This window comes from Hyla sarda, chromosome 11 (assembly GCF_029499605.1).
Source record: "Hyla sarda isolate aHylSar1 chromosome 11, aHylSar1.hap1, whole genome shotgun sequence".
Classification (NCBI taxonomy): domain Eukaryota; kingdom Metazoa; phylum Chordata; class Amphibia; order Anura; family Hylidae; genus Hyla; species Hyla sarda.
The window spans coordinates 105,764,793-105,778,154 of NC_079199.1; the positions used below are offsets into that span (position 1 = coordinate 105,764,793).

Genomic DNA, 13,362 nt, shown 5'->3' on the forward strand with positions numbered 1-13,362 from the left:
GTGAGATATGGGTAAAATAACCCGGAGTGCTTCTTTATTCTCTGATTTCAATATCTTGATTGGAGCCACAGCTGAGGGGGTGGGAAGTGGAGTCGTATTTACCCTACTATCATGTGACTGGCAAGGAAAGGGTTAGGGGCCCTCCAATGAAGTCGTGTCAGCTCTTCATATCATGAGCCGGACACAATAGACGTGAGCGGGGGAGGGGAGGATGACGGACAGACATCAGAATGAACATGGCCGCCGCCACACACTGAGATTATTGGAAAACTTTATTAGAAATTCCTTGCAGTAAAAACATCATAAAAATTAGGAGTATAAAAAAAAAGCTAAAGTGTTACCCTGGAAACCGCATTGTGCGCACAGGAATCCTGCACTGTAGGGTGCAGTCACCACACTCCACCACTAGATGTCACTAGAGTACCAGGCCTCAGACTCATTAAACTGTCTGTTGCCCATGGCAACCAATCACAGAATAGCTTTCAGTTTGTATTCTGCTGCAGGCTGCGCTCTGATTGGTTGTTATTAGTAATTAAGACATTTCCCAAATCTTTATTAGCAACCTCCCCCTATTCTGATGGTATGCTCCAGCCCTCCTATCAAAACCCACAATATTATCATCCATCATGAGACCCCCCCCCCTTATTCTGATGGTATGCTCCAGCTGATACCAAACTACAACTCCCAGCATGCCCGAGAGCCAAGTTGTAGTTCTGCACCGGCTGGAGACTCTGGTGGACAGCACCAATTCCCCCTCGTTCAGTCCGCCCCCTGCAGGACAGTCAGTAACTACACCAGTGTTTCCCAACCAGGGTGCCTCCAGCTGTTGCAAAACTACAATTCCCAGCATTCCCAAACAGCCAAAGGCTATCCGGGCAGGCTGGGAGTTGTAGTTTTGCAACAGCTTTCAGTACCCTGGTTGGGAAACACTGAACTACACCCAGAGGGCCCCACAGCATCATGGGAGTCCAGCAATGATGTCCCCTCCCTCTGTAGAATGAGAAGTATATGCACGCTCCTACAGTGTGCGCGTGCTCCTCAGGTCAGTTCTCTAGCGCTACTTCCTATGTAATACATGAACATGGCGGCATCAGGTCCGGCAGTGGCCATTGCTCCTCGAGGCGGACGGATCTAACATGACCGAGGTCAAAGGTTACAGTCTGAGGTCAGAGGACACGATGCGCGAGTAGAGGTCGTCAGTGAGGGGCCGGTAGGTGCGGGCGGCTTCATCCAGGAGGTACAGCGGGTCCTTGATGTGTGACGGGGAGAAGCCATCTTGGACCAGGCGCTGCTTCTGCTGCTTGAAGGTCCCAGTGGCTTCAATCTCATCCTGTAGGTTAGAGACACAAGGTCAGTACCACCCGGAAGGAGAGCATGACCACCACTGGAGGTAAGTGCCACCCAGAGAGAGGAGCAAGGGTGGACAGAGCATGACCACCACTGGAGGTAAGTGCCACCCAGAGAGAGGAGCAAGGGTGGACAGAGAGCATGACCACCACTGGAGGTAAGTGCCACCCAGAGAGAGGAGCAAGGGTGGACAGAGAGCATGACCACCACTGGAGGTAAGTGCCACCCAGAGAAAGGAGCCGGGGTGGACAGAGAGCATGACCACCACTGGAGGTAAGTGCCACCCACAGAAAGGAGCCAGGGTGGACAGAGAGCATGACCACCACTGGAGGTAAGTGCCACCCAGAGAGAGGAGCAAGGGTGGACAGAGAGCATGACCACCACTGGAGGTAAGTGCCACCCAGAGAGAGGAGCAAGGGTGGACAGAGAGCATGACCACCACTGGAGGTAAGTGCCACCCAGAGAAAGGAGCAAGGGTGGACAGAGAGCATGACCACCACTGGAGGTAAGTGCCACCCAGAGAGAGGAGCAAGGGTGGACAGAGAGCATGACCACCACTGGAGGTAAGTGCCACCCAGAGAGAGGAGCAAGGGTGGACAGAGCATGACCACCACTGGAGGTAAGTGCCACCCAGAGAGAGGAGCAAGGGTGGACAGAGAGCATGACCACCACTGGAGGTAAGTGCCACCCAGAGAGAGGAGCCAGGGTGGACAGAGCATGACCACCACTGGAGGTAAGTGCCACCCACAGAGAGGAGCCAGGGTGGACAGAGAGCATGACCACCACTGGAGGTAAGTGCCACCCAGAGAGAGGAGCAAGGGTGGACAGAGAGCATGACCACCACTGGAGGTAAGTGCCACCCAGAGAGAGGAGCCGGGGTGGACAGAGCATGACCACCACTGGAGGTAAGTGCCACCCAGAGAGAGGAGCAAGGGTGGACAGAGCATGACCACCACTGGAGGTAAGTGCCACCCAGAGAGAGGAGCAAGGGTGGACAGAGCATGACCACCACTGGAGGTAAGTGCCACCCAGAGAAAGGAGCCGGGGTGGACAGAGAGCATGACCACCACTGGAGGTAAGTGCCACCCAGAGAAAGGAGCCGGGGTGGACAGAGAGCATGACCACCACTGGAGGTAAGTGCCACCCAGAGAAAGGAGCCGGGGTGGACAGAGAGCATGACCACCACTGGAGGTAAGTGCCACCCAGAGAAAGGAGCAAGGGTGGACAGAGAGCATGACCACCACTGGAGGTAAGTGCCACCCAGAGAGAGGAGCAAGGGTGGACAGAGCATGACCACCACTGGAGGTAAGTGCCACCCAGAGAAAGGAGCAAGTGTGGACAGAGCATGACCACCACTGGAGGTAAGTGCCACCCAGAGAAAGGAGCCGGGGTGGACAGAGAGCATGACAATCACTGGAGGTAAGTGCCACCCAGAGAGAGGAGCCAGGGTGGACAGAGCATGACCATCACTGGAGGTAAGTGCCATCCAGAGAAAGGAGCCGGGGTGGACAGAGAGCATGACCACCACTGGAGGTAAGTGCCACCCAGAGAAAGGAGCCGGGGTGGACAGAGCATGACCACCACTGGAGGTAAGTGCCACCCAGAGAGAGGAGCAAGGGTGGACAGAGCATGACCACCACTGGAGGTAAGTGCCACCCAGAGAGAGGAGCCAGGGTGGACAGAGCATGACCATCACTGGAGGTAAGTGCCACCCAGAGAGAGGAGCCAGGGTGGACAGAGAGCATGACCATCACTGGAGGTAAGTGCCACCCAGAGAAAGGAGCCAGGGTGGACAGAGAGCATGACCACCACTGGAGGTAAGTGCCACCCAGAGAAAGGAGCCAGGGTGGACAGAGAGCATGACCACCACTGGAGGTAAGTGCCACCCAGAGAAAGGAGCCGGGGTGGACAGAGCATGACCATCACTGGAGGTAAGTGCCACCCAGAGAAAGGAGCCGGGGTGGACAGAGCATGACCACCACTGGAGGTAAGTGCCACCCAGAGAGAAGCAAGGGTGGATAGAGCATGACCACCACTGGAGGTAAGTGCCACCCAGAGAGAGGAGCCGGGGTGGACAGAGAGCATGACCATCACTGGAGGTAAGTGCCATCCAGAGAAAGGAGCCGGGGTGGACAGAGAGCATGACCATCACTGGAGGTAAGTGCCACCCAGAGAAAGGAGCTGGGGTGGACAGAGAGCATGACCACCACTGGAGGTAAGTGCCACCCAGAGAAAGGAGCCAGGGTGGACAGAGAGCATGACCACCACTGGAGGTAAGTGCCACCCAGAGAAAGGAGCCGGGGTGGACAGAGCATGACCACCACTGGAGGTAAGTGCCACCCAGAGAAAGGAGCAAGGGTGGACAGAGCATGACCATCACTGGAGGTAAGTGCCACCCCGAGAGAGGAGCCAGGGTGGACAGAGAGCATGACCACCACTGGAGGTAAGTGCCACCCAGAGAAAGGAGCTGGGGTGGACAGAGCATGACCATCACTGGAGGTAAGTGTCCAGCAGAGGAGAGTTAGCCCCACCCAGAGAGAGGAGCCTGGGTGGAGGTCATGACCACCATTGAAATGCCCAGCAGAGGAAGGTTAGTACCACGAGGAGCAAGTAGAGAACAATCAGGAAAAAGAGGAGTTGTCAGTACAAACAGGAAAAGTATTCAGATTTATCAGGAAGACAGTATGTAAGAGTCACCCCCCACCCCCCCAGACTGAAGATGGCCCCCGCCGGAGGAAAGAAAGAGTCACCCCCCCCCCCCCCAAGACTGAAGATGGCCCCCGCCGGAGGAAAGAAAGAGTCACCCCCCCCCCCCCCAGACTGAAGATGGCCCCCGCCGGAGGAAAGAAAGAGTCACCCCCCCCCCCCAGACTGAAGATGGCCCCCGCCGGAGGAAAGAAAAAGTCACCCCACAGACTGAAGATGGCCCCCGCCGGAGGAAAGAAAAAGTCACCCCACAGACTGAAGATGGCCCCCGCCGGAGGGAAGAAAAAGTCACCCCCCAGACTGAAGATGGCCCCTGCCGGAGGAAAGAGTCACATCACCCACAAGAGGTCAATATCCAGCCTGTAGATCACCCCCTGGAGGTGGCCATCATATTAAACACGATACTCACCATTACCCTCAGGAATCGCGGCCGAGCGTATGATGGCAGGAACTCCACCACGTGACGGAAAACCTCATCCAGATCCAGCTGGTGTCCTGGGCGCAGGGTGATGGCCGCCATACCGGTGCGCCCCTCATGTCCTGGAGGAGGAGAGCAGAATTACACCCTCCTGTCACCCAGCATACCCGGCAGCGATGGCAGGAGGGACACGTTACCTGGCACTGACACCCCGTAGACATTGACCTCCTGGAAGCACCACAGTCCACTCATGACCTCTGACACCTCGGTGGTGGCGACATTCTCCCCCTTCCACCTGGGGACACAGAGGAGATGAGAACACGGTGATGGGGGAGGGGAGGGGGCGGGGCCTGGCACTGTACCTAAAAGTGTCGCCCGTCCGGTCCCGGAAGTAGACGAAGCCCAGGTCGTCCTGCATCATCAGGTCCCCGGTATTGAAGTAACAGTCCCCGGCCCGGAAGACGTCCCTCAGCAGCTTCTTCTCCGACAGCTCCCGGCTGCCCACGTACCCCAAAAACGGAGACATGGGGGTCACCGGCGAGATGAGGAGCCCCGTCTCCCCTGCACAGAGACACAACAAGGTAAAGACTTCACTGACTGCAAGAAGAGGAAGGAGAGCAACTGGAAGACACAAACCTGCACTGGTCAGCTCACACCGCCCTGCGCCGTCCCTCACCGGCTCCCCCTGCTGGGTGTCATAGCGGACGAGCTCAAAGGAGCAGAAACGCTTCACACAAGAAAGAGAGAGGTGAGTGCACACTCATATCCACGAGATCTGCAGAGCATCACTCCCTCACCACAGAACAGTGTTTCCCCTACCTCCTGACAGATATAGTGATATATCCTGCAGATTATTACACCTCTGACCTCTCTATAGATACATAGTGATATATCCTGCAGATTATTACATCTCTGACCTCTCTATAGATACATAGTGATATATCCTGCAGAGTATTACACCTCTGACCTCTCTATAGATACATAGTGATATATCCTGCAGACTATTACACCTCTGTCCTCTCTATAGATACATAGTGATATATCCTGCAGACTATTACACCTCTGACATCTCTATAGATACATAGTGGTATATCCTGCAGATTATTACACCTCTGACCTCTCTATAGATACATAGTGATATATCCTGCAGATTATTACACCTCTGACCTCTCTATAGATACATAGTGATATATCCTGCAGACTATTACACCTCTGACCTCTCTATAGATACATAGTGATATATCCTGCAGATTATTACACCTCTGACCTTTCTATAGATACATAGTGATATATCCTGCAGATTATTACACCTCTGACCTCTCTATAGATACATAGTGATATATCCTGCAGATTATTACACCTCTGACCTCTCTATAGATACATAGTGATATATCCTGCAGATTATTACACCTCTGACCTCTCTATAGATACATAGTGATATATCCTGCAGATTATTACACCTCTGACCTCTCTATATATACATAGTGATATATCCTGCAGATTATTACACCTCTGACCTCTCTATAGATACATAGTGATATATCCTGCAGATTATTACACCTGACCTCTCTATAGATACATAGTGATATATCCTGCAGATTATTACACCTCTGACCTCTCTTTAGATACATAGTGATATATCCTGCAGATTATTACACCTCTGACCTCTCTATAGATACATAGTGATATATCCTGCAGACTATTACACCACTGACCTCTCTATAGATACATAGTGATATATCCTGCAGACTATTACACCTCTGACCTCTCTATAGATACATAGTGATATATCCTGCAGATTATTACACCTCTGACCTCTCTATAGATACATAGTGATATATCCTGCAGATTATTACACCTCTGACCTCTATAGATACATAGTGGTATATCCTGCAGATTATTACACCTCTGACCTCTCTATAGATACATAGTGGTATATCCTGCAGATTATTACACCACTGACCTCTCTATAGATACATAGTGATTTATCCTGCAGATTATTACACCTCTGACCTCTCTATAGATACATAGTGATATATCCTGCAGACTATTACACCTCTGACCTCTATATATACATAGTGATATATCCTGCAGATTATTACACCTCTGCCCTCTCTATAGATACATAGTGATATATCCTGCAGACTATCACACCTCTGACATCTCTATAGATACATAGTGGTATATCCTGCAGACTATTACACCTCTGTCCTCTCTATAGATACATAGTGATATATCCTGCAGACTATTACACCTCTGACCTCTCTATAGATACATAGTGATATATCCTGCAGATTATTACACCTCTGACCTCTCTACAGATACATAGTGATATATCCTGCAGATTATTACACCTCTGACCTCTCTATAGATACATAGTGATATATCCTGCAGATTATTACACCTCTGACCTCTCTATAGATACATAGTGGTATATCCTGCAGATTATTACACCACTGCAGATCATCACTGCGAGCTCTTGGGGTGTACTTACCTTGTACAGGAAGGTTCCCCTCCCGACCGCCCCGGGGGTCCCGGTGTAGTTGAAGAAGCTGATGTTGAATTCCGTCATCCCGTACGTCTCGTAGATTTGAATATTTCCGAAGCGGCGGGTGAAATCCTTCCAGACGTCGGGGCGTAGACCGCTGCCAGCCGCCAGCCTCACCTTATGCCGGGTCTCATCCTCGCTCTGCAGCAGAAGGATAGAGTCATGTGACGGGGAGAGGAGGCGTGGCGCCCGTTAGCGGTGGCGCGGTGTTACCTGCGGCTGGTTGGTGAGGTATCGGCACAGCTCCCCGATGTACTGGAATACCGTCACGTTGTGCTTACGACAGTCGCTCCAGAACTGGGAGGCAGAGAAGCGCTCCTTGAGGACTATAGAGGCCCCTGAGGAGAAGAAGGAGACCCCTGGGTGTGAGACGCCCCCTGCTGGGGAGTAGACATGTCAGGTCATGTGACCACTCACCGACCCCGATGCAGCCGCCGATCCCCAGTAGGGCTCCAGACTTGTGGTATAGCGGCAGGGACATGTAGATGACGTCATTGGCGCTGGCCCCGCACAGGTGGTAGAAGGCGCTGCACAGTAACGTCTTCAGGTGACTGATCCGCGCCGCCTTCGGTAATCCTGCGCAGGAAAGAAGGAACCTGGTGAGGTCACGAGAGCCGCCCCTAGTCATGTGACCCGCCGCCATCATTACCTGTGGTGCCTGATGTGAAGATGCAGATGGCTGTGTCCATGGGGTTCTTGGGGGTCCCCACCAGGCTCGGCGGGGGGCTCTCAGACTCCTCCTCCATCAGGGCGGCCAGGTTGATGACCCCGGGGGGGAACTGTCCGGACCCCATCACCCAAACCGCGATATCCATTTCCTGCAGCTCCGGCAGAATCTCCAGGACAGCATCAAAGAGCTCTGAACAACAAGGGTTAACAAGGCATTATATAATATATATTTATTTATTACAGGTCGGGGGGGGGGGTATATCACATTATATACTTATTACAGGTCGGGGGGGGGGGGGGTATATCACATTATATACTTATTACAGGTCGGGGGGGGGAATATCACATTATATACTTATTACAGGTCGGGGGGGGGTATATCCCATTATATACTTATTACAGGTCGGGGGGGGGAATATCCCATTATATACTTATTACAGGTCGGGGGGGGGGGTATATCACATTATATACTTATTACAGGTCAGGGGGGGGGGGTATATCACATTATATACTTATTACAGGTCGGGGGGGGGGTATATCCCATTATATACTTATTACAGGTCGGGGGGGGGAATATCCCATTATATACTTATTACAGGTCGGGGGGGGGGGGGTATATCACATTATATACTTATTACAGGTCGGGGGGGGTATATCACATTATATACTTATTACAGGTCAGGGGGGGGTATATCACATTATATACTTATTACAGGTCAGGGGGGGGTATATCACATTATATACTTATTACAGGTCGGGGGGGGTATATCACATTATATACTTATTACAGGTCGGGGGGGGTATATCACATTATATACTTATTACAGGTCGGGGGGGGGAATATCACATTATATACTTATTACAGGTCGGGGGGGGTATATCCCATTATATACTTATTACAGGTCGGGGGGGTATATCCCATTATATACTTATTACAGGTCAGGGGGGGGGGGTATATCACATTATATACTTATTACAGGTCGGGGGGGTATATCACATTATATACTTATTACAGGTCGGGGGGGTATATCACATTATATACTTATTACAGGTCGGGGGGGGGGTATATCACATTATATACTTATTACAGGTCGGGGGGGGTATATCACATTATATACTTATTACAGGTCGGGGGGGGGGGGTATATCACATTATATACTTATTACATAGACGACTAATCTGACGATCCAAAATAATGACCCTTTATTTCCCAAACAATAAAAATCAGTGACCCGTGCACCACCTGCGATAGCGTAGACTCTGTGTTACCATTATAGGGTCAAAGGTCATTCTATTACACAGGGTCGGTATATTACATTGTTCAGAGATTACTATATTATACAGTGTCAAGGTCATTACATTATACAAGGTCAGTATGTACAGGGGTCAGTATATAGTACAGGGTCAGTATGTACAGGGGTCAGTATATTGTACAGGGGTCAGTATATTGTACAGGGGTCAGTATATTGTACAGGGGTCAGTATATTGTACAGGGTCAGTATATTGTACAGGGGTCAGTATATTGTACAGGGGTCAGTATATTGTACAGGGGTCAGTATATTGTACAGGGTCAGTATATTGTACAGGGGTCAGTATATTGTACGGGGTCAGTATATAGTACAGGGTCAGTATATTGTACAGGGGTCAGTATATTGTACAGGGGTCAGTATATTGTACAGGGGTCGGTATATTGTACAGGGGTCGGTATATTGTACAGGGTCAGTATATTGTACAGGGTCAGTATATTGTACAGGGGTCAGTATATTGTACGGGTCAGTATATAGTACAGGGTCAGTATATTGTACAGGGGTCAGTATATTGTACAGGGGTCAGTATATTGTACAGGGGTCGGTATATTGTACAGGGGTCAGTATATTGTACAGGGGTCAGTATATTGTACAGGGTCAGTATATTGTACAGGGGTCAGTATATTGTACAGGGGTCAGTATATTGTACAGGGGTCAGTATATTGTACAGGGGTCAGTATATTGTACAGGGGTCAGTATATTGTACAGGGGTCAGTATATTGTACAGGGGTCAGTATATTGTACAGGGTCGGTATATTGTACAGGGTCGGTATATTGTACAGGGTCGGTATATTGTACAGGGTCGGTATATTGTACAGGGGTCGGTATATTGTACAGGGGTCGGTATATTGTACAGGGGTCGGTATATTGTACAGGGGTCGGTATATTGTACAGGGGTCGGTATATTGTACAGGGGTCGGTATATTGTACAGGGGTCGGTATATTGTACAGGGGTCGGTATATTGTACAGGGTCAGTATATTGTACAGGGTCTGGTATATTGTACAGGGTCGGTATATTGTACAGGGGTCGGTATATTGTACAGGGGTCGGTATATTGTACAGGGTCGGTATATTGTACAGGGGTCGGTATATTGTACAGGGGTCAGTATATTGTACAGGGTCAGTATATTGTACAGGGTCAGTATATTGTACAGGGGTCGGTATATTGTACAGGGTCAGTATATTGTACAGGGGTCAGTATATTGTACAGGGGTCAGTATATTGTACAGGGGTCAGTATATTGTACAGGGGTCAGTATATTGTACAGGGTCAGTATATTGTACAGGGTCAGTATATTGTACAGGGGTCGGTATATTGTACGGGGTCAGTATATTGTACAGGGTCAGTATATTGTACAGGGGTCGGTATATTGTACAGGGGTCAGTATATTGTACAGGGTCAGTATGTACAGGGGTCAGTATATTGTACAGGGGTCAGTATATTGTACAGGGTCAGTATGTACAGGGGTCGGTATATTGTACAGGGGTCGGTATATTGTACAGGGGTCAGTATATTGTACAGGGTCAGTATATTGTACAGGGTCAGTATATTGTACAGGGGTCAGTATATTGTACAGGGGTCAGTATATTGTACAGGGGTCAGTATATTGTACAGGGGTCGGTATATTGTACAGGGGTCGGTATATTGTACAGGGGTCAGTATATTGTACAGGGGTCAGTATATTGTACAGGGTCAGTATATTGTACAGGGGTCGGTATATTGTACAGGGGTCAGTATATGGGGTCAGTATATTGTACAGGGGTCGGTATATTGTACAGGGGTCGGTATATTGTACAGGGGTCGGTATATTGTACAGGGGTCAGTATATTGTACAGGGGTCAGTATATTGTACAGGGTCGGTATATTGTACAGGGTCGGTATATTGTACAGGGTCAGTGGTCAGTATATTGTACAGGGTCAGTATATAGTACAGGGGTCAGTATATAGTACAGGGGTCAGTATATTGTACAGGGGTCAGTATATTGTACAGGGTCAGTATATTGTACAGGGTCAGTATATTGTACAGGGTCAGTATATTGTACGGGGTCAGTATATAGTACAGGGTCAGTGGTTATGTTGTACAGGGTCAGTATATTGTACAGGGTCAGTATATTGTACAGGGTCAGTATATTGTACGGGGTCAGTATATTGTACGGGGTCAGTATATTGTACGGGGTCAGTATATTGTACGGGGTCAGTATATTGTACGGGGTCAGTATATTGTACGGGGTCAGTATATAGTACAGGGTCAGTGGTTATGTTGTACAGGGTCAGTATATTGTACAGGGTCAGTATATTGTACAGGGTCAGTATATTGTACAGGGTCAGTATATAGTACAGGGTCAGTATATTGTACAGGGTCAGTATATAGTACAGGGGTCAGTATATTGTACAGGGGTCAGTATATTGTACAGGGTCAGTATATTGTACAGGGTCAGTATATTGTACAGGGTCAGTATATTGTACAGGGTCAGTACAGTGATCCCCCCCCCCCGACTTATGATGGCCCCGACATATGATCATTTCAACATATGATGGCCTCTCAGAGCCCATCGTATGTTGAAGGCAGCTTCGACATATGATGCTGCTGTGTGTCGGGTCCATCGTATCTGACAGCGCTGACAACTTCAGTACCTGACAGATAGTTGTATAATGTCCCCGTGTGCCCCGTTCTGCCTCCTGTTACTCACATGCTGTCCTGATAACTCATACAGGCTTCCACTGTGAGCTCCGTGTAAGCCCCGCCCCCCCAGTGCAGCCATAGCCAATAGCCTGCTGCATCTTGCTGCAGGCATCCAATGAGCTGCTGGCTGCCCTCCCCTTCCTTTCCTATAGAGCTGTAGTCGGCAGGATGGTAATGGAGGACATTCTGTCCCCCCCTGAAGGTATATAAAGAACTGTACAGTCCTGTATACAATGTCACACATCACATACAATACATATACACACTATACACCCCATACATCAATGTTTCCCTATCAGTGTGCCTCCAGCTGTTGCAAAACTATAACTCCCAGCATGCCCAGAAAAGTCAATGGCTGTACATGCATGCTGGGAGTTGTAGTTGTGCAACAGCTGGAGGCACCCTGGTTTGTTAAACACTCCCCATACACTCCACATACAATGGTCATCCCAGAACCAATCAGCAGTTTCCCATAGAGATATGTATTCAACATACAATGGTTCCGAGGCCCCAGAACCAATTACTATTTTTACATAGACATATGTACTCGACATATGATGGTTTCAACATATGATGGTTCTCCTGGAACCAATTAATATCATATGTTGAGGGACCACTGTATATAGTACAGGGTCAGTATGTACAGGGTCAGTATATCGTACAGGGGTCAGTATATAGTACAGGGGTCAGTATGTCGTACAGGGGTCAGTATATTGTACAGGGTAAGTATATAGTACAGGGTCAGGGGTCAGTATTTTGTGCAGGGGTCAGTATTTTGTACAGGGTCAGTATATAGTACAGGGTCCGTATATAGTACAGGGTCCGTATATAGTACAGGGGTCGGTATATTGTACAGGGGTCAGTATATTGCACGGGGTCAGTATATTGCACGGGGTCAGTATATTGTACGGGGTCAGTAGATTGTACGGGGTCGGTAGATTGTTTGGGGTCGGTAGATTGTTTGGGGTCGGTATATAGTACAGGGTCAGGGGTTATATTGTTTGGGGTCAGTATATAGTACAGGGTCAGTATATTGTTTGGGGTCAGTAGATTGTTTGGGGTCAGTAGATTGTTTGGGGTCAGTAGATTGTTTGGGGTCAGTAGATTGTTTGGGGTCGGTATATAGTACAGGGTCAGGGGTTATATTGTTTGGGGTCAGTATATTGTTTGGGGTCAGTATATTGTTTGGGGTCAGTATATTGTTTGGGGTCAGTATATTGTTTGGGGTCAGTATATTGTTTGGGGTCAGTATATTGTACAGGGTCAGGGGTCATATTGTACAGGGTCAGTATATTGTTTGGGGTCAGGGGTCATATTGTACAGGGTCAGTATATTGTTTGGGGTCAGGGGTCATATTGTACAGGGTCAGTATATTGTTTGGGGTCAGGGGTCATATTGTACAGGGTCAGTATATAGTACAGGGTCAGTATATAGTACAGGGTCAGGGGTCATATTGTACAGGGTCAGTAGATTGTTTGGGGTCAGGGGTCAGTAGATTGTTTGGGGTCAGGGGTCATATTGTACAGGGTCAGGATATTGTTTGGGGTCAGGGGTCAGTATATTGTTTGGGGTCAGGGGTCAGTATATTGTTTGGGGTCAGTAGATTGTTTGGGGTCAGTATATTGTTTGGGGTCAGGGGTCAGTAGATTGTTTGGGGTCAGTAGATTGTTTGGGGTCAGGGGT

The 13,362-nt window shown here is 49.1% G+C and overlaps 1 protein-coding gene across 1 annotated transcript in view; it reads right to left on the minus strand.

The window, feature by feature from the left end:
- Positions 1 to 257: 257 nt before the first annotated feature.
- The window catches only part of SLC27A3 (solute carrier family 27 member 3), a 13,892-nt gene continuing 787 nt past the window's right edge, over positions 258 to 13,362 (minus strand). Inside the window, exons 2-10 of the mRNA XM_056545192.1 lie at positions 7,669 to 7,878; positions 7,437 to 7,595; positions 7,233 to 7,357; positions 6,966 to 7,160; positions 5,108 to 5,198; positions 4,834 to 5,032; positions 4,669 to 4,766; positions 4,463 to 4,593; positions 258 to 1,330 (exon numbers count right to left, since the gene is read on the minus strand). Of these exons, the coding sequence (XP_056401167.1) occupies positions 1,154 to 1,330; positions 4,463 to 4,593; positions 4,669 to 4,766; positions 4,834 to 5,032; positions 5,108 to 5,198; positions 6,966 to 7,160; positions 7,233 to 7,357; positions 7,437 to 7,595; positions 7,669 to 7,878 (1,385 nt within the window). The 3' untranslated portion in view covers positions 258 to 1,153. The remainder of the gene's footprint in view (positions 1,331 to 4,462; positions 4,594 to 4,668; positions 4,767 to 4,833; positions 5,033 to 5,107; positions 5,199 to 6,965; positions 7,161 to 7,232; positions 7,358 to 7,436; positions 7,596 to 7,668; positions 7,879 to 13,362) is intronic.